The sequence below is a fragment of the Onychomys torridus genome, chromosome 4, assembly GCF_903995425.1.
Source record: "Onychomys torridus chromosome 4, mOncTor1.1, whole genome shotgun sequence".
In the NCBI taxonomy this organism is placed as follows: domain Eukaryota; kingdom Metazoa; phylum Chordata; class Mammalia; order Rodentia; family Cricetidae; genus Onychomys; species Onychomys torridus.
This window is the reverse complement of record NC_050446.1, coordinates 140374433-140399575: the sequence shown is the minus strand read 5'-3', so window position 1 is coordinate 140399575 and position 25143 is coordinate 140374433. Positions and strand designations below refer to the sequence as shown.

At 46.3% G+C, this 25143-nt stretch overlaps 1 protein-coding gene across 1 annotated transcript; it reads left to right on the top strand.

Moving 5' to 3' along the window:
- The first annotated feature begins 9636 nt into the window (after positions 1–9636).
- On the top strand, positions 9637–23864 carry LOC118581957 (vomeromodulin-like). The gene is made up of 14 exons (XM_036184348.1): positions 9637–9901; positions 11918–12407; positions 12720–12821; positions 13717–13872; positions 14626–14710; positions 15055–15112; positions 15849–15919; positions 16999–17145; positions 18128–18250; positions 18418–18485; positions 18746–18776; positions 19888–19948; positions 20663–20742; positions 23709–23864. Exons 1-14 carry the CDS (start codon positions 9637–9639, stop codon positions 23862–23864), a joined length of 1893 nt encoding a protein of 630 aa, XP_036040241.1.
- The last annotated feature ends 1279 nt before the right edge of the window (positions 23865–25143 follow it).

The window sequence follows — 25143 nt, the reverse complement described above, 5'->3', positions numbered from 1 at the left end:
ATGTGGGGTTGGTGAAGACCTTTTCCCATTCTGTAGGCTGTCGCTTTGTCTTGTTGATTGTGTCCTTTGCTCTACAAAAGCTTCTCAGTTTCAACAGGTCCCATTGATTGATTGTTTCTCTCAGTGTCTGTGCTACTGGTGTTATATTCAGAAAGTGATCTCCAGTGCCAATGTGTTCAAGACTACTTCCAACTTTCTCTTCTATCAGGTTCAGAGTAACTGGATTTATGTTGAGGTCTTTGATCCACTTGGACTTAAGTTTTGTGCACGGTGACAGATAAGGATCTATTTGCAGCCTTCTACACATTGACATCCAGTTATACCAGCACCATTTATTGAACATGCTTTCTTTTTTCCATTGTACATTTTTGGCTTCTTTGTCAAAATTATATGTTCCCTAGGAAAGACACAGGGATCACCCAATGACAGAGAAATGGATGAGATCTACATGAACAACCTGGATGGCAGTGGGAGTAATGAAGGGCAAGGTTTGAGGGAAAGTAAATTTAGGGGAGCAGGAGATCCCAGCTGGATCAAGAACATAAAAGGAGAACAAGGAATAACAGACCAAGATAAATGATGACCACATGAGAATAGGAATAGGCAGAGTGCTGGAGAGGTCCCCTTAAATCCACAATGATACATCCTCTGTAGACTGCTGGCAATGGTAGAGAGAAAGCCTGATCTGACCTAATCTGGTGATCAGATGGCCAAACACCCTACCAGTCAAGCTGGAACTCTCATCCAATAACTGATGGAAGTGGATGCAGAGATCCTCAGCCAGGCCCCAGGTGGAGCTCCAGGTGTCCAATTGTCGAGAAAGAGGAGGGACTGTAAGAGTGTGAATTGTTGGGACCAAGATTGGAAAAAGCACAGGGACAAATAGCCAAATGAATGGAAGCACATGAATTATGAACCAAAGGCTGTGGAGCCCCCAACTGGATCAGGCCCTCTAGATAAGTGAGACAATTGAATGGCTTGAACTGTTTGGGAGGCATCCAGGCTGTGGGACCGGGACCTGTACTTAGTGCATGAGCTGGCTGTTTGGAAACTTGGGCTTACACAGGGACACTTTGCTCAGCCTGGAAGGAGGGGACTGGACCTGCCTGTACTGAATCCACCAGGTTTAAATCAATCCTCAGGAGAGACTTGGCCCTGGAGGAGATGGGAATAGAGTGGAGGGGCTTGGAGGGAAGGTGGGGGTAGGGGCAGGATGGAGGAGGACAGGGAAACCCATGGCTGATATGTAAAACTAAAACAGAAATATAATACTAAAAAAAATGCCCAAACAAAAAAAATAAATACATAAATAAAAAAATTTTTAAAAGGTTCAGAAACATACAGAAGCCAAGAAAAGACCCTGTGACCTGGGACTCCCAAAGATCAGAACTGATCACACCACAGACACAATGACACAAAAGGCCCAACTCAGTCTCTACTTGCAAGAGACCATATGTAGACCAGCACATGAGAAGGCAGAAGTGTAAGCCTGTCCACCAGTGTGTGCACTGTGTGTGATTAAAGACACAGCTCCTAAAGGTAGAAATGTTGATGCCTGTGTCAACAGGGCTCCTTTGGCTCAAGATGGCCCACTGTGATCTCTTCACACAGAGGCCATTAAAAGTTGGCACCTACCTTACTTATCACAGGCAACTGTGATCTCATGTCAGTCTTGGACAGCCCTGAAAGGCTCTCCCTTCAAAGGCACATCGGCAGGTAAAATCACTTAGTCTCTGAGACAAGCTGGCCTTTCCCATCACTTTGTCCCCAGTTGGGAAATCTGCCCTTCATAACATACTTCTTGCATCCTGGATTACCAGAATTCAATGGCTGCCCCACCTCCTAAGAACCAGGAGGACAAAGGGCCATCACAGACTGCCTCCTGATGTCCCCACCTCTTCCATAAGTTGTCTGGCTCAAAAACAACTTCTGGGGACATTAAATCAAGAGGTCTAATCACTAAGAGGTGGTACAACTGTTATCAAAAACAGGGCTCAATTTCCCTCAAATGTAAAAAAAAAATAAGACCCAGAACACTTAGGTTCTCTCTTCTACTAAGCATCATAGGAAACGCTCTGAGTTCTGCCCTGTAAGAAAAGGTCAGCTGCCAAATGTTCCTTGCATCTGACATTTCACCAAGACCAACAACACTGGGGCCTTTGGAGGGGGACCAGCAGAGCAAGAACCAGTGTGGCTGGGGAAAGCCCTGCAATGGATGGACATGATGAGGCTGTTCAAAGGGCCAAGCAGGTTGATAGGAAGACTGCTCTATGCCCAGCCTGTGGGGACCCGGAACAGGCATGAGTGGCCTCCAGTCAAATAACCCCATCTTCTTTGGACATGTGATTGCACCAGACCCTCTGACATAATGTACAGGGAAAATGGCAAACCCTGCAGGGATAGGAGCCCCACAGCCTTCCTTGGAAGTGGAAGGAAAACCTCACGCCCAGGAAACCTCACACCCAGGAAACAGGCATGGAAGCTTGAGAACCATAAGGTGAGAAAAGAGACAGAAAGGAGTCAGGCTTCCCTCCAGACAGGACTGATTAAGTACAACCAGAACCATGAGAAACCAACACCATTCATGCCTCATTCTGTTTCTGAACTCAGGGTCACACCCTGTGCCCCATCCAACAAGCCAGGTTGGGATGCCCATTCTCAATAAGACAAGTAAAAGCCAGGTGAATGTGAAAAGCACAGAAAGGAGACTTAATCATTCTATCTACTGGGGAAAGCAGGACAAAGGGACCCAGTGACACACGGTCTTCCCCATCAAGACCCTTTTTAGGGTCCTGGCGTGAGGTTCAGGCTAAGTAGAGGCCAAAGTCATATACAGCTAAGCAGTCCCAGCCAGGATGTGTTTGCTCCAATCACTGTCCCCCTGCAGTCTCTGTTGCAGGGGGTCTGATGAGCCTGCAGCTATGAAATCCCTTCCAGGACACACACACCCTCTGGCAGGCACTAAGCTCCAGGCTTTCTGTTCCCAAACTGGGATTCCAGGGGGCATTTATAACTCACAGCAGTTCCGTGTTTCTATCTGCTAACCAAAGGAACAAATAAGTACCTTTTTATGATCCTCATCCTTCTTTCTGCTCCACAAGTCAGACAGGTCCCATCCTTCCCTGACCCCTAGGCTGCAGGTCCCACCAGGACCTCAACTCCAATGCTGCCCCCAAGAGCATGAAAACAAAGAGCTGAATGAAAGGAGGAAGTCAAGCCAAGATATGAAAATAGAATTCACAAAGAATGAAATGCTGAAATAAACCCAAACAGAATCCTTAGTGGAAATCCATGCTATCTAGAATAGATCATGCAGGAAACAGAATATCAGAACTGGAAGAAAATAATAAGGAAATGCATTATTCATTAAAGGTCAATAATAAACTTCTAAAAGTCTACAAATGGAATATAGGAAAGCTTTGGGACACCACAAAAAGACCTAACCTTTACATACAGACATGGAAAAAGAAGAATATACTGAAGGCATGCATAATATTTTCAAATTTTGTTAGGATTGATTTGGGGGGGGGGGTTTACATTATGCATGTGTCCCTGTGTGGACGTAAGTGTGCATGCATAAGGATGCCTGAGGAAGCCAGAAGAGGGGAAGAATCCCCTGGAACTGATTTATAAGATGGCTGTAAGAGGCCTGATGTGGGTGCTGGGGAACAAAATTCATGTCTTCTGCAAAAGCAACAAGTGCTCTTAAACATTTAGCCATGTCTCCAGCCACAGCATGGAGCATATTTTCAATAAAACCATTGAAGAAGGCCAGGTGGTGGTGGCCCACGCCTTTAATCCCAGCACTTGGGAAGCAGAGGCAGGCTGATCTCTGTGAGTTCAAGGCCAGCCTGGTCTACAGAGTGAGCTCCAGGACAGCCAGGGCTGTTACAAAGAAAAACTCTGTCTTAAAAGTTAAAAAACGGGGTTGGGGATTTAGCTCAGTGGTAGAGCGCTTGCCTAGCAAGCGCAAGGCCCTAGGTTCGATCTTCAGCTCAAAAATAATAATAACAATAATAATAATAATAATAATAACACCTCATAATCTGGTACAAATGTTACTGCCAGAAGTGTCTAGAAAGATATATCCAATTTCTAAAAGACCCAACTGCCAAACCAGACAGTTGTACCCAGTAAAATTACCTATTCAATGAAGGAAAACTAAAACTTTGCACATTAAAAACAGATTAGAGGAATTTATGACCAGTAAGCCAGCTCTACAGGAGGTATCAGAAGGAACAGTTCACACTGAAGAGGAGAATAAACACATTAAAAGGAGCCACAGGTAGAAACTACCACGCAAGCATGAATGGGGGGAGGAGTTCTGAGAAACTGAGGGCATCAGAAGGCCTGACAAATAAGAAGTACAGTAAAAAGCTATGTAAAGATTGATGATCTTCTAACGCAAGGAAAACAATTTTAATTCGAGGGGATAGAACACAGAACACAGGTGACCTAAAAGGAGACTGAAGGATTGGGGAAAGGAGAGGTAGGGATAAACTAGCCCAAACCAAGGATATATGAAGATAGCTTATGGAAACCCACTACTTTTTAAGCTAATCGGAAAACACTTTTGTTGTTGTTGTTGCTATTGTTTAGTTTTGAAGACAGGGTTTCTCTGTGTAGCCCTGGCTGTCATGAAACTCACTCTGCAGACCAGGCTGAACTCGAACTCAGAGATCTGATAGCCTCTGCCTCCCAGGTGCTGGGATTAAAAGCATGTGATACCATGCCCAGCTAGAAAATACATTTTTTTTTCTCTTTTTTTTTTTTTCAGAGCTGAGGATTGAACCCAAGGCCTTGTGCTTGCTAGGCAAGCGCTCTACCACTGAGCTAAATCCCCAACCCCTAGAAAATACATTTTTAAATGACTTTGAAGAAGAACTACCCTGCATGGTTGCACAAACCTACTCCCAAAAGACATGAGTTATAACACACACACACAAAAAAAAAAAAAAAAAAAATCAGTGCTGGGCACAAGATACTACCCTTCAAGTTATTTGGTCAGGGAGGTCCCAGAGGTACCCAGAATAGCACAGGCCATTGCTCTGAGGTGCTGTCTTAGTTGGGGGTTTCCACTGCTGTGACAAAACACCATGACCTAAGCAACTTGGGTAGGAAAGGGCTTATTTCAACTTACACTTACAGGTGACAGTTCATCACAGAAGGACGTCAAGGCAGAAACTCAAACAGGGCAGTTACCTGAAGGCAGGAGCTGATGCAGAGGTCAAGGAGGGATGTGGATTACTGGCTCGCTTCCCCATGGCCTGCTCAGCCTGCTTTCTTGTAGAACCCAAAACCAGCAGCCTAGAGATATCACTACCCACAATGCACTGGGCTCTCCCCCATTACTCACTAATTAAGATAATGTCTTACAACTGGATCGTATGGAGGCATTCTCACAATTGAGGTCCCCTCCTCTCTGGTGACTAGTCTAGCCTGGGTCAAGTTGACATTAAACTAGACAGTACAGGTACCTACCCTAACTAGATGATAAGACCCTATTACAAAATCATCACTAACTAAGATACAGGACACAGAGAAATCAACCTCCATTGACCAGAAAACTGTCTCCCTGCTGGGTAGCTTATATAGTGCCAGAAGGTGCTACACATGCTTCTGGGGCGTGGGGGAGACATCAATAGTCTACACACCACTGGATGCTGCATGCTATAATACTGATCTGCACAAGATGTGCCATGGTGCAGTAGTGGATGATGATTATGGGGATAACCAAGTGCTTTCTGACTGAATATGAGGCCTGCTTCACAGAGGGATTTCATGTCTGCTATGGTAAACTACTTAAAAGCAAATTACTAAGGAGATCAGAGGACTGAGAGAGGTAATCTACTCTTGTTTGCTACAGTACATGCTGTCAAACCATTTTCTAATATTTATGTATACACAGCTCAATTTTTGTTGCTCTGACTTTAGTCAAACACACTTCTTTTTGCAGTGGGTAGTAATTAATACAGCTGCATAAGTGGTCCAAGTATAAAGTGTAACTAACTGTGCTTTCACCTGTGGACAAGTAATCTACAGCAACCTCCCAACACACAAGGCCCAGGAAACATGAAAGAAAGGGCAGACAAAAATGTTCAGGGATGGGAAGAACTGTGAACTGCTAACTTCTGGACATGGCATGACTATTGCATATATCAACTCCTACCAGCTGTGATCATCTGCAGAGTACAGTAGATCAAACCAGTGAAGATTCCATTTCTGGATGCAGCAGGGCCAAACAAACATCTACCATAAGTGGATGAGCTACTGGCAGTTTGATGGTTGTCGGGGAGCTGCTCTCCTTTGTGGATGCTACAAGTACATTGCCTACACAATGGAGAGTCCTAATTGGACCCAGGGCATATAAATAACCAAAAGAAAGAAAATGTGAAGCTATAAGGGAAAGGAAGCAAGGGCAACAGGGATAGTTAGAAGGAGGTAGTGGTAAATGAATATCACCAAAATACACTGCATAAATGTGCAACATTTTCAAAGAATAAATACTGCTGAAAATATAAATGCACACACAATATCCACATCCCTGTCAGGCCTGTTATAATGTCACAACAAGAATAAGTAATAGGGGTCTCACTCAATTATATAACTCCTCTGCTTAACACATCCTAGACCACTGCTATGCTCCGGTCAGTTCACTCTGTCACTAGAATCCATCTATCCCTGCACACCCCTTACTCATGAGTAGGTTTTGATATGGAAGGATATTTCGTGCAAGTCATACATGAGGCAAAGTATTTAACAGGAGGCCATCACTAAAATCAATGACCAAGGAAACATCAAACCTGTATCATGAATGTCTGTTCTTCTGCTGTTCATTAGGTGCTGTGTATACATAGAGCATTATGTGATACCATAAAAGGTCTTCACAGGACTGCTAACTGTCTGCCTTGAGCCTCTATTCCTCTTGACATTGCATGCGGTTACCCAATACCCTAATGACTACAAGACAGCAAGACAGAAGAGAGCTTGTAAGGATGTAAAGTAAGAAGGGGACAGATAAACCACCTTACAATACATGGCATAAAAACACTATTGAAAACAATTCATTGGCTTCAACCCAACCCAATGCTGAATACAGAAAAAAAAAAAAAAAAAACACCAAGCACCTAGGGCCATTACACTCTGTATGCTGTGCCTGCCTCTGCCATCCCAAGACCAGGGACATGCCAACAAAAGCAAGGACAAACAGCAGCTGCTGATTTTGGAAAGAATACTGCATCACACCTATCTTATCAGCATATCTAGATCATGCCCCTTCCTCCATGGTGACCTTTTTAGGAGACAGTGAATGCCTATAAAAGTGGGGTGCACCTTTGGGGCAGACAGGCAGAGGCAGGAGCAGAAGGACAAGCAGCTTCTGAAGACGCTGACCCTTCAGAGGGCAAAGGTAAGGACTGCCCAGAGGGATGCACTAAGAATGGCAGGCCAGGTAGGAACGATTACAGGACAGGTCACCTCTGCAGAGATCACTAGGGCTTATTCACTGACAACCTAGAATGTTCCTCTGCTGCTGAAATGCAGGACACTGGGACTAAAGTGGGCTGGTGAATGACAAGGGAAAATTAGGAGACTGTTTTCTGAAGAACACAGGAAACCAATTGCTGGAACATTCAGAGAGGTCCAAAAAGGCAGGACACCCATGAACTCATTAACAAGCACACATGACTTGCTTTTCCAGAAAGAGTGTTTAGATGAATGGCATGTGGATTAGCTTTCCCAGAGGTCAGAGAGGAAAGGGAGAAGGTGACAGAAATGTGGTGCAATTTATTCTTCGAAACGGCAATTTATTCAGGGCAAGGAAGGAATTGTCACTGGCTTCTATTTACTGAAACCACGTTCTGATGGTCAAGGCAACAGAGGGCTTGCTTTTGCTAACTAAACCATCATACCCCCCTGCAAGATTCACCAACTTTTCAGACACAGACTAGCTCAGCTCTGGGCAGACAAACTTAATGCAGACTACTGGAGTATGCAAAGAGGACAGAGCATGGCCCGGATGAGGAGGATGAAAGGAGAAGGATTATGGATGATATTTTAAAACAATATCAAGTAACTACCAGGGTGGTGCCAGTCATGGGTGGAGTAGTCACTTGCTGGACAGGCATGTCACAGGAGCCTCTTTGTGTCAGGCTGCAGTCGTATTCTGGATATTAAGGGCGATAGCTGGAGTCTTGATGAACAATCTTTGTTATTAGGAACACATGTGCAAGATACCCTATGGCATAAACAAAATATTCATCATGGGGTCACAATTTAAAAGAAGTTACCCCATGGTGATTCTGACAATTTTCTGACAAAGACCCTAGTCCCAGTTTTAGAAACCTGACAGGTGAAGGAGGACAACAGGGAAGAAATGCCACAGTGCAACTCATATCTTAGGGGAAAATGTCATGGACACATGCCTCAGCACCATTCTAAATGCTAGAAAGAGGACAGGGAAATCAGTCAGCTGGTAAAGGTACCTGCCACCAAGCCTGATGAACTCAGTTTGGTCCCTAGAACCCACACGACAGAAGGAAAGAACAAACTCCATCCATTTCTCCTCAGACTAGCATTCCCATGACTTAGAACACACATAACCACCAAGGGAAAGCAATGAATAAATGTAATCCCAAGACATAAATACAGACCAAGCATAGTGGTGCATGGCTTCAATGCCAACACTGGAGGGAGAGAGGAAACAGTTTTCTGTGATTTCAAGGCCAGCCTGAACTAGAAAGTAAGTTTCAGGAAAGCCAGGGCTGTAGACCTGTCTCAAAAATAAATAAGCAAATAAATCAAGGTAAATGTCAGACATAAAACACTCAGAGAATAAACAAAAGCAAGGAATCTGAGAAGGTGAGATGGGATATAATCTCCAGACGTCACCAGCACAGCTCAGATCCACTGTGAATGAGGTAACCCACCCAGACAAGAGAAACCAGGATAAGAATGGGACCTGATGCTTTGCTCACACAATTCTATAAGATGCCTCATGAAAAGTCAAATACTAACTGCTCACTAAGAAGATACTTAGGGGAAAAGACCTGAGATTGTAGCTAAGGTCTCAACTTGACGTGTTCACAGACAGGAACTGGGACACTACTAGGGCCATGAGGACATTGTTCAGTGGGATGGCATTGGTGTAGTAACAGGGGCAAGTCTTGTGTACAATCTCAGCACTGAAAAATAAAAGAGGGGTGAAACCTATATTTGGGATAATACCAAGAACTATGGTATATATGTTGTGGCTGCACAAGATAGCAAGATAATACACACACACACACACACACACACACACACACACACACACACACACACAAAAAAAAAAAAAAAAACCCTTGGAGTCAGACCTCAGGACAGGGCTCAGCCTTCACTGACATGCTACAGCCAATCCTGACAGTAAAAATACCCATGGCAAAAACAGGAAGAGGAAAGAGTTGCTCTATAAGATGTTGAATAGCATGTATCAGAACAGATTCCCACGAACATAGGAGAAACTGGGGTGTGAGTAATGTGAAAACATGTTCTTACCAGAGCCAGGGAACTATCTACACAAAGTAACATGACATCTCTAAGGCCCATTGTGAACGTGATGAGTAACCCATTTCTCCTCGGCAGGTTTAACTCACGATGATGTGGGCTCTCTGGGCCTTGGCCATCATGCTGAGCATCCAGGCAGGAACACTTGACCTGGTGGAAACACCCCCAGGGGTGAGCAATCTCCCCGTTGCTGTGCCCAATGTGAGCACTCTCCCTCTTGTCATGCCAAGCCCCCCACACCTCAAAGGTTCCTCCAGCAGCCAAGGCTCGCCTCCCAGAAAGCATCCAGCTGCCCCCAAAGGAGGCAAGTGTGCACCTGCAGCCAGATACTTCCTCTCCAGCGGCAAACTCCACGACTGTAAGTAAGACTCACCTTAGCTGTCATTCTGGGCCCTGTGCACGCCTTCCAAAGTCTGCTCATTTCCAGCTCAGAGAAGGTTCAGTCAACCTTCTCAGCAAGTGAATGTCAAACATGATGACCCTGTGGCATCTGCTTGGAGCCTAGAGAGAGAAGGGAGCTTGGGTCATGCCTAGAAATTCTGGCACAGCAAGGGCTGAATCCAGCTCATCCTACAGTTCTGGGAGATGGTGAAGCTGAGTGTAAGGTTACTAATCTTAGTCCGGGACTGACTTATGCTACCCTGGACAAAGGAAATGTCTGACCCCAAAGCTGCCTGCCTCTCTATTTGCCTTCCAGTGGATTCTTACTTAGAGACACTGTCACACCACAGGGTTTCTCCTTCCTGGGCCCCAAACTGCCTAGACTCCCACAGTTCATTAACCCTCAGCCTAGTTTCCAGAACAAAAAGCAGCACACTCAGAACCTGTTTGCAAGCCCTTGACCACACATGCTCTCTTGAAACACCCACTTCAGCCTCTCCCTGACATACAGTTTGGTCCAGGAGACGAGAAATTCTACTCCCTAAGATTCTCAAAGGCTGAGAGTACAGGAACCTGGATAGTTAAAAGCATGACAAAGAGATGATTCTATTTGAGAAACAGGGACTGGTTAAGTCTAATAGGCTAAAGAACAACAGGAAACACTTTGTAGTTCCCTGGAGGTTCTGTGTAGCAACACTCAAGTAAAGACCTGCATCAGAGACAGCATGAAGGGATGAAGATGGAGGCCATAAGCCACTGACCTGTCATAGTGTCCAACTAGCACCCCTCATAAGTCCAAGATTCTAGACACAGAACTCTGGGCAAAGAAGGAGTAGCTAGGATGTAAGACATGCTTCTGTGGACTGCCTCAACCCTAACTCTGTTGAGCCAGAAATGCTCCTTGTACCAATCAGCAACACCTTTGCAGAGGACAAGCCTGACCACAAGCAACACTTCACTGACACTTTTTTACTATGCACTTCCTACCAGAGCCAGACAGACAGGCATGTGGAGATAGCATTATAGTGATATGACTATTTTCTTGGCCACAGGATGACTCTCAGCCTGTTCTCTACTACCATAGTATTCTACACCAGATGGCAGGAAATACATGATAGGCCTCTGCCTGTCTATCAGTGCTTAAGCCTTGGACAAATGCAAAGACTACCCAACATAGCACATCCAAGTAACAATCATCTGTAAAGACTAATGATATGAAAATGAGTCAAAAGAGCAGAGGAGACTTGGGCAGAATGGCCTGGAAGGAAAGACTAGCTGTGCTTGTCTATTCACTACACTCCTACTTCTGCAGTCCTCCACCTTACAGTAGATATCCACAATCATGACCTTTATCCTTCATTTGCAAGCCATGCACCACATCCAATTATAAGCCTCCAACAAACACAGAGGATGGGATCAGAATACCAGTGAGGACCCTGAGGACTACAGCTGATACTGAGTATCAGACACAAGGACAAAACAAAAAGTAATCAAATAAAGCTGGCCAGATGGCACATGCCTTAACAGGACCTGTCAAGAATGCACCGAGTGTGTGTGTGTGTGTGTGTGTGTGTGTGTGTGTGTGTGTGTATGTGTGAGAGAGAGAGAGACAGAGAGAGACAGAGAGAGACAGAGACAGAGACAGACAGATTTGTCAATAGAAGGAAAGAAGGAAGCAAGACACATGATAACAAGAAACAAGACACATACAAATAGGGTTCCTCCTCACTCCATGCCCAAGCATCTTTGAACAAACAGTCTCATCACAAGTTAGCATCGGTGTCGGACCAGCAGCAGCTATGGACAACAGGGAAGGTGGATTTCTTGGACAGGAGGTTATTCTTAACTAGGGCAGGGGCAGCACAAAAACATGGAAGGCAGAATCCGGAGTTCCTATGTACCCCAGATTTCAAGATGTCATCTTCCAAAAGGGGATGCTAGGGATGAACGGAATAGAAAACCCACAGCAGGACTGTTTCTTGATCTTTTTCAGATCTTATGGCCACTCTGCCCCCACAGATCGAGGACCTTGTGAAGTGTAATGATGTTGGCATGGGAGGTGTGATTGGGACCCTGACGGGCACACTGGACAACCTGGACCTGCTCTCACTCTTAGATCCCACCTCCCTCCTACAAGGGGCAGGTGGTCTTGGCCTAGATGGTCTCTTAGGCCAAAAAGGGAATGAGGAGTCCTCAAAGCCCTCTTCAGGGTCCAAGGCCACTGGAGGACTCAACAACCTACTCCCAGGGGGCAAGGAAGGCCTGGGCAGCTTACTAAACCTCGGTGGAGACAAGGGCCCTGGAAAAGGAACCACGCAGGGAGAGGGGCTCTCCAATATCAAGAAGACTCTGGGTGACGCAGTTGAAGATGTAGAACATCTAAAAGAATCTGTCGAGGCCAAGGTGAAGGATATCCTCCCAGAAGACATCAAAGGCCCAGTTTCAGATATGCTCAAGATAAACATCCAAGAGCTTGTACTCAGGTAAGTGCTTCCTTGACAAGTCTCGGGGTTTCTGGACAAACAAACTGCTCACTGGGAACACTTACACTCAGTCTACAGCAACCACGGTGACAGCCACCCTTTCATAGAGAGACAGACTCACTCACGCTGGAACTCTGCAAAATATGACCAGGACGGCTTGAGTTTAAACCACTGGGTGGAAGGGGAAACTCAGGGGTCACAGGACTAGCAGTGCTTAGCTGGTCAGGAACTGGGTGCCTCACATGGATTTCTCAGGAAGGCCATCAGACTGTTTCTATGAAGCATAACTGAGTCTCTGTCATCACTCTGCAGTTTCAAGGTCAACGAGGTGAAAGAGGACAGCACGGACATAACCATGGAAGGTGATGAGATCCAAGTCCACTCCACAGTCACTGCCACCATAGGCGGAGAAGGGTGAGCCTGGTTCCACCATGATTGCTGGGGCACTGGGGATTAGGATACATGCACACTCTCCTAGAGCCAGATAACAAGGACACAGAGACAGAGAAAGGAGGATCAGCTATGTCAAGCAAGCCTGGCTTGCAGAGTGAGAACGTGACTCAGAAAAAAAATTAGAAGATGGATACATACATACATACATAATACGTATATAAATTCATAGATTCACACAGAGACAGTTTGATAGATAGAGTCATATACAGTTACATAGAAAAATAAACAGACAGATAGATGACAGATAGACAGACAGAGAAATGAAGACCAAACCCAGGGCCTTGTGCTTGCTAGGCAAGCACTCTACCACTGAGCTAAATCCCCAACCCCATTGGTTTTTTGAAACAGGGTTTCTCTGTGTAGCTTTGTGCCTTTCCTGGAACTCTCTTTGTAGACCAGGTGGGCCTCGAACTCACAGAGATCCACCTGCCTCTGTCTCCCAAGTGCTGGGATTAAAGTCCTGCACCACCACTGCCCGGCTGTCCAAAGGTTCTTATGTTAAGGAGCCAAGCACTTCCCCTGTTAGACTGCACTTACATTTCCACAAAAACTCAAAATGCCTAAGTGCTAGACTTGGAAGTGAATTTATGGCTGGTAGCTTGTGCCAACAACAACAGGTAACCTCCTTAAGCCTAGGTATGACAGTTATTTGTCAAATTGTAACTAACTACCACAAGAACCAACCTCTTCGTTCTGTGGCATGGGACTGAGGCCCTAGAAACATGTGGACTAGGAAACACAGTCCTCCCCTCTAAAGGATGACCTTCACCAAAGCATGAGCCTGATTCCCAAATGCCCAGCCATTCACTGAAGCCTCATGACTCAGGCAGTATATCATTCACATTCCTTTCCACAGTGCACTTGGACCTGTCATCACCCTACTGCAATTTGAATCTAACTTGGATGTGACAATGAAAATTGCTATTTCCTCCAACAACACACAATGTGTCAACCTTGATGTCCAAGACACCCATATCCAGGTCAACGAAATGAAACTGCAGTTAGTAGAGACGTACGTAACACCTTCTTTCTTTCTCCTGAATCAATCCAAAAGTGTGTCAAAAGGCCCTGCTGCTGTCCCAGAGCAGAGCTGGTCCACCATAGTCCTCTAGACAATCAGGAAATGCTAGGAGAGCTAACTATCAACATTCCTCTGTGTGCAAGAACAGCCTTCTCACATCTACCTTCTATCTTTCCTAATGATTCTATTTAAGGGACTCTTCCTATGGTTTCCCTAAAAAGAACCATGAGGCCACACGGTGAAAATCTCTCTGACACTTTTGTGGGCCAGCTGACTACCTCTCCTCTCCTGGGTCAACCATAGTTTCCAAGCCCTTCGGACTAGGGTCACACTAGGAAGCTAGGACTGCTTCTCTCCCATACATACCCACCTTTCACATTCTTTCCCTCATTCTGCTATGCCCTGTGCAGGAGTCACTATAATTTCTCTACCAGGGCTTAGCAAGTTCCGAATTCAGATCCACAGCTACACCAAGACCACACAGAGGTCTATGGACAAATGTGTTCTGGTGTCTGAAGGATGGATCCATCCAGGGAGACCTCTGGGCCAGCTGTCCTGTGATCTGGCCAGGAATCTTTGCATATTCCTTAAAGACTGAAGACCAAGGCAGGAGCTCAGGACTCACCCACACATTGACAACCGAAACATCATCCTGACTCCTTCATCACTGAGCCGATCTGTCTAGGACATGCACAAATCTAGAAACAAGATGATCACTCATTTCAACACATATGTCTTTCACAGACTCGAAAAAACTGTGCCTATCCCCGTGCCTCTGCCCTTGAATAAGATCGTCCCAATTCTGCTGACAGCAGAAATGAATGAGAATGTAAGTCCAGGAAAGGGGGCAGTTCCCTCAGAGACCTGAATCACTGGGGGACTAGGAAAGAATCTTGCAGCTTTGTAAATGGCCAGCTGCTGGGACAGATTTAGCAACAACGGAGCCCTGGAGCCCAAGGGCCAGTGTGGCCAGGAAGTTCCTCTGAGCATATATATGTCCAGCAGCAGAACTAAAGAGCCCGAGATTTGGGAACAGTGGATAACTTCTGCACATGAGAGACCAGGGAACTAGCTCAGGAGAAGGGGAAGCCAAGGGGAGAAGGGGAGGAGGTGGGCTGATAAAACAGACTGCTGATGCTCCCTCAGCTAAGCTAACCTGTGGTGACTTCACAGCTGCAGAAATCCAACTCCTGTGCCATCGTCCTCAAGGACTTTAACGACTGCAAGAATGGTGAGTACTTTCTTGGTTATCCTTTGTCAGTAGACTCAAGTGACCCAGGGACCTTGGGGGATTTCACAGGGACTCACAACAGAGATTGGTCCTCTGGATACCAATTCCAGAACTACAAGGACTCTCACAACCTCCTCAGCACACTTAGGAAGGAGGATGGTCCAGTAGACTTTCCCCCAAGTACTTGACTTCTGACACATGGAAGAGAAGATGGCATGGTGCTTCTGGAGGTCTGCAGAGAGCCTCAGAACACAAACAGCATTCAAAGGCAACACTGCAAAGAGTCTGAATGAAGAGCAGTCCCATGCCCTCATCCCTGGGATCCTGAGATCAGGAAATCTCCCAATATCCCTACAGTAAATACCAACAGTAAAGGTGGGAGGTCATCTAGGGTTGAACCACCCAGACAGGTGAAGTAGCAAACTGGGCCTATTTCTCAAGTCCCAGCATACACAAAACACATGGTCTACCCAGCCAGTCTCTCTTTCTCCAAGAAGATTTTGACACATCAGGTTAAAAAAAAAAAAAAAAAAAAGACTAAATCCTTGTGGATAAACCCCAAGCTCACAGCATCCTCCGAGATGTGGAAGCTGTCCAAGGCAGCACCTTGTGTCTGGCAGACAGACAGAAGCAGCTGTCCTTAGTGGTATATTGGGGCAGACCAGTATGAGGCACAACAGCCATCAATGGCTGTCTGGGCTCTCCCCATTCCTCCCTCCCTCCCTCTCCTCCACAGCTACCGGCTTATTCAAGTACCAGGTTCAAAGTACCAGGATTTCCTCCAAAGGACTTTCCATTTTCTACTGTGTGAGTATTCACTGTCATTTCAATGACAGCTGGCTGAAGGCTACAAGCTCACCTGAACCCAAAAAAAGAGATCAGAAAGTCAGGACAGTGTGATGTTCGGCTCTGTTCTCACCCTCATCTTTCCTGGGATCAGTCTCCTGAGTGCCCATCAGCACATGGTCAGCTAGTGCTCTTCTCCATTCAGAACCACAGCACAATGGCCTGTGAGGAACTCCCACAGAGAGAACCATAATTAGTCTCAGCCCAGCTCTCCATTCTCAGTGGACTGTACACAACACGACAAATAGAGTCAGCTCCTTCCAACCACACACTGCCCAAAATCAGGGAGACAAAACCAGGCTGTGGACAGGTGATGAAGAGAGGGGACAGAATTAGCTCAGCTACTCTTCTGGAAATCCATCAACAAAGCTGCACTCGGGTACTGAAGCACAAATCCATGCACATTCGGGGTGCTGTTTATCAACACCCTACAACACACACAAAGGACAGAAGTGAGGCTCAGAACCTCCTACAAACATCCCATGTGGAAACAGAGCCATGCTTCCCAGAGAGTATGGCTCGATCGCTCAAAAGTCAGGTAAAAAGTAAAGGAGCTATGCACGGGACACATTGAAACACCAGTGAGGTTAGGCGTAAGTCTCCCTTCTCTGTGTTCCTGCCTGAATCTTCCAGCATCCCTTCCAAAAGAATTATAGTTCAGAAATATGAGGATAGAATGCATAAAAAAAGAAACAAACAAACAAACAGATACACAGACAGGCAGACAGACAGAAAATATATCCAAGAATAGCCTTGATATCTAAGAATTAATTCCTCCATATGAAGGATTATGAGACATAGGACAGAGGGAAATAGACAGGGGAAAAAGGAAGAACAGAGACACAGAGGGAGACAGAAACACACATCTTCATGCAGTCCATCATAAATGACCAACAGGTGAAGATTCATGGCCTCTGGGGAAAGCCTGGCTGCTCTGAGCCCTGCTACACTGCCCTGGACAGTGAGGCCAGGCCACAAGGCCTTCCCTCTCTTTCGAGTCCCCTGAACTCACATAGCAATCTCGCTGCTTCCCTCCTTAGGTTGAATTCAATTTGGGAAAAAAAACAGTGCCTGTGCCTGGAGGTCGGCTGCCGCCAGATCCCAAAAATGCCACCATTTCTGTAACTATGTACACCTCGATGTTGAAGATGCTTTTAATATACGTGGCCAAGCAGAGCTCTGTCAAGGTGAGTATCCTCCATCAGCCCCAGGTCTGCACTACTTTGGATGTCAGCAAAGACTTTCACTTTTGAAGGAGAAGGTAGAGATTTAAATGAGATATGAAGGTTGTTTGATTTTTTTGTTTGTTTGTTTCTTGAGACAAGGTTTCTTTGTGTAAACCTAGCTGTCCTGTAACTATCTCTGTAGATCAGGCTGTCCTAGAACTCACCGAGATCCACCTGCCTCTGCCTCCCAAGGGCTAGGATTAAAACCATGCACCCACTGCTCAGAAAGATCTGAAGGTTCTTGCAGAGATGGATAAGACCAATGCCACAGGACACACATCACCCTTAGTGATCAGGAAGGAGCCTTGATGTCATCAGTGGGGCTCAGAAGCAGACAGGAGGTTGTGCAGGGTAAATATTATGAGTGTGTAATCCACTTGCCAAGCACATGGCCATGTGTCCTTAAATGATCAATGGCAAATGATCCTCAAAACACAGCTCCATGTAAGAACTCTTCTTCATTTTACTGATGCCCTCAAAGACTCAGTGAGTAGCCAAGTCACAGTAGCAGCAAGGACTTACTTGAATATGACACCCCACTAAAGACGGAAGTAGTCTTCCCAGTGAGAGGAGCTCCCATGCTCTAGGTACCATGATCAGGGGAATCAGCATATAAGGAATCTTCACCACAAAATCCATAAGTGTTCAGCAGAGAGCTTCCAGGACATAAGAGCCAAGAAACACACTTCTACTTTGAAAGACTTGATAGAAAGCAACATTTCACAAGGTCTCCGCCCCAACATCCATCCACTCAAGTAAAAGGAGGCATGGGGTGAGGATGCATGTATAATTCTTTTTCTCAGCTGCTCCAGCACCCAGCTGGGTGACCGAGCCTACAGAAGCAAAGTCAGTATCTCAACCAAGATTGAAGGACACATGCCTGACTCATGGTACGGCACCTCCCATCCTCTTCCTCTCACTAACTGAGGTCTCTTCACAACAGATGAATAATCTGGAATCCAACATCACCAAAATAGCCTATGCCTTCCAGAAAGACAAACTCCTCGGAGTCACTTATGTGGTTGAAATAGCAAAGGACAGTGAGGACTTTGCCACTGGGGAAACAGTGAGTACAGAGAAATGAAGGTTCACTGAGTTGAAAGAAGGCCAAGAACTTGGATGCATGAGATGAACTGTCCCCAAAAGCTTAGGCCCATTATACCTTGGTGTGCCCATAGCAGAGGGAAAGGCCACGCCCCCATGTCTCAAACCAGCTCCCTTGTGTCATTTCAGAAATTAATCATCGCTCATAACAGCAAGATTTCAAAGAACAAACTGGTACCAGATATCAAAATCAAGAGGTACTACAAGCTATAACTGCACCATCCTCCCGAAAATGTAAAGACCCTGTGAAACACATACACATAAAGGATTCTGGGGAAATATTTCAAAATTTACAGGAAATGGGGAATTTGGGTTCTTATCCATGTGTCCATTCTGCTCAGTAACTCCTAGTCTACATCTGACTCATTCCAAATCAATTGAGATAAGACTTAAACTCTAAACATGAGTGGGACTGTTCTCATGAACCTAACATTTCTCTGTTCTTTGTTGCTGACAGGTCCGAGAACACAGTGGAGCCCCCCGAGGCTGTAAGTTGGTGTGCCCTTGTATACTGACCCATGATAGGTGGGAAATCATGTCAATGCCAGACACTCTGACTCCGGAATGGGGGAAAGAGAGGCCCATGGGTAATAGAGCACACGCATACTATGGAGCAGAACTTCAGGCTCCTTACTGGCTCTCTGGAGAGCTCTTAAACCATAGCTGCCCATGCTCACACTCACATCTGCATTGGGGGCTGCAAGGAGCATACATACGAACGCATACAAAGGAGACAGAAGATACTGAAAGTCTGGTGCCACATGCTGGAGAGAGGCCCACAGTGGGGCCCAGAGATGGGTTAGGAAATGTGTCCCTTTCGCAGCCTGAGATACAGAAAGCCAGCGAAGCGGCAGACTCAAGGAACATTCAGGGTTAGCAAACCTTCCATCTCCACTTAGCAGGGAAGAGACAGGAGGTTCCTGCCTCCGGACTAGGTGAAAAAGACTGCATAGGATTGACCCCTGATCTCATAGAGACACCCAAATACAGTAGTTTATGCCAAGATCTGTCTCTGGATGTTAGCGAGCAGAGTTTGAAAAGTGTCCTCTCTGTGCACACAGTGGGGTACCATTACGGTGGTGCCCTAACCCAGTTCACAGAAGCCTGATTTCCCACAAGAGGGATGAGCAGTGAGAAGGAAAAGGACGTGTAGAAGCCACACCATATGCTCTCAGAGGAGGGTCACAGGAGCAGAAGGGAGCACCATGACATGGAGGGACCCAGACCTACACGTCCTCAAACCTAATCACAGCACCCACTGCCAGGCTCCCGACCTTTGATCTCCTAGTTGCTCCTGAAATCCCAAAGCCACCTGCTGGAGCTGTGGGAGGAGGCAGTAAACAGGACAATGCCTCTGCTCACAGAGCCACAAAGGCAACAGACCCCAATCGGGACCCCAAACTCCCAAAAATGGGAGTCCTAAGAATACAAGGAGAGCCATCTCTGTGTTTGACCTTGACACTTGACAGACCTGTCCAATAGAGAAAGCCCACAGAAACCTGCAGTCTGAACTACTGCTGCTGGGCCTTGAGGACAAGTGGAGGGCTGCAAGGCTCTACTGAAAACGTGTCTTACACCTCCACTCCCCGTGTCTTGCAGAAGCAAGAGGTGGAAGGCATTATGACTGAAGTCACAAAGAAGGCCTGGTCTACTTTCACTGGTATGTGGAATTAATGACGCTGACAGCTGGCATAGTGAGTGCCCCATGAGAGATGCTAGGGGATGACTCTTGTAGGACACTGAACCCCAAGCACAAGGCCACCCTGTCATCTTCTGATGACACATCCCCTTCTCCATCATAAATGGCCGCATCATGATGGTACAAAGGAAAAACAGACCAAACTGCCTCCTCTGGAGTCCCAGGAAGTCCTGTCCACAGGTATCTGGGACCAAGACCACCAGGGTATACGACTGGACAGTGGACCTGGGTCACAAACCCCTAAAGACATTAGGGTTATGACCCTTGAAGGTGATATCATAACCTCTTTGGACAACAATGATGATGGTGCCACAGGCCAGGAATACACATTCCTGGTTAGTTCTATTGTGGTTGTCAATAACATACTGATCATCAAATGTATGTGTCACCTCCAGTCAGGTCCTGTCGTGAGGCAGTGTATCACTTTTCATCAGTGTTAGGAGACCACCTGGTCTCCACCTGCTTCGGGGCCTTCCTTCCCCTACACCGGATCTTGCCTCCATCCTACTGGCTGGGGTGTACCGTATTCATGACACCACATTGAATGTGTGTGGCAGTGATTCCTCCTAGGGCCACATACAGGTCAGAGATCCCAAGTGTGACTGTGGTCAGACAGGCCACCCAGGTTATCATTTCCCTTAACTGCTCTCACAAGATGGTACTTCCTTATTTCAGAACTGTTTAAACAAATGAATATTCCAGAAGGAGTGTCTTCATTTATGTTAATGGATGCCAGTGTCAGACCGCTGAAATCGGTAAGAAACCGAAATACAACTCTTCCTTGCTTGTTTGTCTTGCTTGGCTTTGCCGCAAATACAGAACCTCCCATATATTCCCAATCCTGCCTGTCTGCACAATCAGTGTGAAGTTAACCCAGAGAACAGCAGCTTCTCTCATAGGACTCAAACCTCAGGCTGTGCTTCACCCCACACTTCCCTGCATCTGGGCCCACATCAATTCCTAGAGGGTCTGCATGACAGAAAGGCAGCACTTGCTCAGGGTGGCTTTTCATGTTCTCATTCTTTCCCGCCGACCCTATCAGGGCCAGGGAACCTGCACAAGCCAGCCTTGATCAGGGCACAGATCAGGTGGATGGCATCTGATCCACAGCCACAGAGACAAGAATCACAGCCTGCAGCAGGTCTGGATAACAGGGCAAGTGTAGCTACTGACAGCCAGCCTTGTGCAGGGTCAGCAGGTGTTTCTCTCAGGATCCTGTGACCCTGCAGTCGGTGCCTTGCACCTGCTGTCTCTGGGTGGACCCCTACTGCATCCACACGGATCCCCTCCTTCCAGAGGCTGCCCTTCAAGTTCCTTCTCTCCTAATCTGAGCTCTCTGGGGTGCTCTCCAGGTGCTCTCTCACCATCCCTGAAGCAGTGCTCAGTGATCTGGTGGGGTGTGGGGTGGCACTTATTATGCCCGCAGTCAACCTCTGAGGTTAAAGGCGGTAATTACTGTCTTTCTCTCCTGTAGAATCACCTTCAGGCAGCAAACTGAACCCAGCGCCACTGAAGCCAGGCAAAGTACTGTGAGACAGTGAAAGCCCCTGTGGATCTCTTCCATGCAACCTTGAAGCCCCAGCCTTCTGATTAAGGAAACAATAGCAGTAGTCCCCTCAGCATGCTCAGGATCCTCTGCCTTGATTGACAAGGGAAAGAAGAACAGGTCAAGGTCATGGGCATGGTTGTAGTAGCTCCTTAATAAACAGTCTCTGCACGCAAAAGCAAAAGATGACTCATGTCTCAAATCTGGTACATGTTCTTGAACATGCAAAGTACGTCTCACTTGGGGCTGAATAATAATATGAGACAACAAAATCCAGTGTTCTCAGTTGCTTTTGGGGACGATTGTGACAATGATTAAACTTTCCTGACTTTCCTGACTTACTTGGATCTGGAGTGCCTCTCAAAGGCTCAGGTGGTACAGCCTTGCTCCCCACCTGGTGCTATTGGGAGGTGGTACCTTTAAGAAGTGGTGCCTAGAAGTGGTTTTCGGGTCACTGGGGCATGCCATTCAAGCAGATGGGGAACCCTGTCTCTTCCTGTTCTTGCCTTTGCTTCCTAGCTGTCTCGGGAAATCTTTGCTTCTCATAACCGTGTATGCTAACCTAAAGACCAGGAGAGAAATTAGGTCACAGCCCGGGTCCTGTAACACTGAGCATACATTAACCTCTTCCCCACTTAAGAGGCTAACCTGGTTACACTGATGGAAAGCTAGCACACTCTCCATCTCTAAATGCTCTTCCTTATGAATAAACACCAAACAGAGGCTGGAACCCAAACCCTCCGTGTTGAAAATGGAGGAGCACAGTTTAAACACAAACTGTGAGATGGATCAGGGCAGGTAGAACCCTGATACCATTACAAATCATGCATAAAAAGGCTTTGTTTGTCTCAGGTCAGTAACTATAGTCCTAGCCATGTGGCCTTAAATGAAAAGCCAAGCCAGTAGTGGCCTGGAGGATATTCCAATTACTGAAATGCCTTATAGCTGCGTGGGGAGAGGGGGGCCCTTGGTTACAGATTCTTATCCCAGGGCTCTGGAGACAGTCAGTTTGAGCACCAAGGATTTCTGAGTAGCTAGCCTAGTGTACTTACTGTGTTCCAGGCCAATGAGAGACTCTCTCAAAAGAAAAAAATTATATGCATGAATCACACTCAAGGTTCTCCACTAACCTAAATACATATGCACACAGTTGCTAAGCACCTCATACACACATGCACCTGTACATATATGAACATTCAAACATCTGTGCACATAAACAAACAAACTAAAAGGAAAGAAAGCAAGTTAATAAAGGCAAACTGGAAAAATGCCAAAACAAACTCAGAAACACGCACAAGATGGCCGTTTATAATCTAACCATCATGTCTACACCAGGCATACCTCTCTACCCTATGCTCAGTGCCTGGGTACCAGGTCTGCTACAAGACCAGATAGAGTAAGTAGAGCTTGGGATTACTTTCAACTAAGGGATTGAACCCCCGAAAACTGAGGCTTGATTAACTGATTGACCTCAGATCTTTGTCCACATCTAAAGTCTTGATTTCTCCACAAGCCAGTGTCTTTTCTAGCCAGTCCCACTAGGCAATGAGTTTCATAACCCACCTTTTACTTCAAGTTTACCAGAAATCATTCTCCTTGAGGTTTTCTGAGTTTTTCTGCTTGTTTTCTTGTAACATATTTACTCTATCATCCTGTGTCTTAGTTAGGGTTATCATTGTTGTAATGAGACACCGAGGCCAAAAGCAACTTGAGGGAGAGTCGGTATTTCATTTACACTTCTAGGTAACACTCCATCACTGAGGGAAGTCAGGACAGGAACTCAAACAGGGCAGTTACCTGGAGTCAGGAGCTGATGCAGAGGCCACAGTGGAGTGCTGCCTACTGGCTTGCTTCCGCTAATTTGCTCAGCCTGCTTTCTTATAAAACCCAGGACCGCCAGCATACAATAGACCAGGCCTTCCCCCATCTATCATTAATTAAGAAAATACCCTACATGCTTGTATGCATAATGATTAATGGAGGCATTTTCTCAACTGAGGCTCCCTCATCTCTGATGACTCTAGATGGTGACAAGTTGACATAAAATTGATCAGCACACCCTGGCTGGCCTCAATATGATGCTCTTCCTGCATCAGCATCCCAAGTGCTGGAATCACAGGAATGTGCCACTGTGCCCAACCTGAAACCATCCCTCATCCCCCCCCTTCCTCTCAGCAACACAAGCCTCCCTGCCGCTCCCACCTCCAGGGCATCCACCATCTGTGTTTCCTTCGCTATCCTGGTTGTCAGAGACCTGTTTCAGCGGGGGTTCAGGTCCCAAAGAGGACGTGTGAAGTCAATGAGGGGAGAAAGGAGATGGACAGGATCTGAGGATGAACTGGGACGGCTGCCAGCAGCCTTTAACCAGAAAAAGACTGCACATTTTGTACTATATAGCTGTACTTGGGATCAAACGGGAGACAAGGGGCATGTGAGCTGGGGTGTGGCTGAGATCAGGGATTGACAATAGGCACCAGTCATATCTTAATGGAAGGGCCCTAAGTTCCTCTTGCTAGAAATAAAAATGATTGCTTATGAAAGAGATATCTTGATAGAGGGAGACAATATGGGGTTAAGGAGAAGCCTGGTGCTAGGGAAGTTCCCAGGAATCCACAAGGATGACTCCATCTTAGACTACTAGCAATAGTGGAGAGGGTGCCTGAACTGGCTTACCTCAGTAATCAGATTGGTGAATACCCTAACTGTCATCATAGAGCCTTCATCTAGTAACTGATGGAAGCAGATGCAGAGAACCACAGCCAAGCACCAGGCCGAGCTCCAGGAGTCCAGCCAAAGAAAGAGAAGAGGCATTTTATGAGCAAGGATCAAGATCATGATGGGGAAACCTACAGAGACAACCAAACCAAGCTAGTGAAAACTCATGAAGTTTAGATTAACGGCTGTGGAGTCTCCATGGGACTGGGCTAGGCCCTCTGCATAGGTGAGACAGTTGAGTAGCTCGATCTGCTTAAGAAGCTTCTTGGCAATAGGATCAGGATCCATCCCTGGACCATGAGCCAGCTTTCTGGAGCCCATTACCTACAGTGAGACACCTTGCATGGCCTTAATGCAGGGGAGTGGCTTGGACCTGTCTCAACTGAATGTACCTGGCTCTGCTGACTCCCCATGGGAGGCCTTACTTGTCAAAGGAGGGAATAGGGAGTGGGTTAGGAAAAAAGGCTAGGGGGCAGGAGGAGGGAAGAAGGGGAGATCTGTGGTTGGTATGTAAAATGAATAAAAAATTTCTTAATAAAAAAATTAAAATTAAAAAAATGGCCCCCATAGGTTCATATATTTGAATGCTTAGTCACCAGGGAGTGGCAGTATTTTAAAGGATTAGAATGATTAAGAGATATAGACTTGTTGGAGGAAGTGTGTCACTGGGGCTTTGAGGTTTCAAAAGTCCATGGCTAAACCCAGAGTGTGTGTGTGTGTGTCTGTCTCTCTGTCTCTCTCTGTCTCTGTCTCTGTCTCTCTCTCTCTCTCTCTCTCTCTCTCTCTCTCTCTCTCTCTCTCTCTCTCTCTCTCCCTATGAATCAGAATGTAGTTCTCAGTTACCACTCCAGCATCTGCCTGCATTCTGTCATACTTCCTGCCATTAAATGCTTTT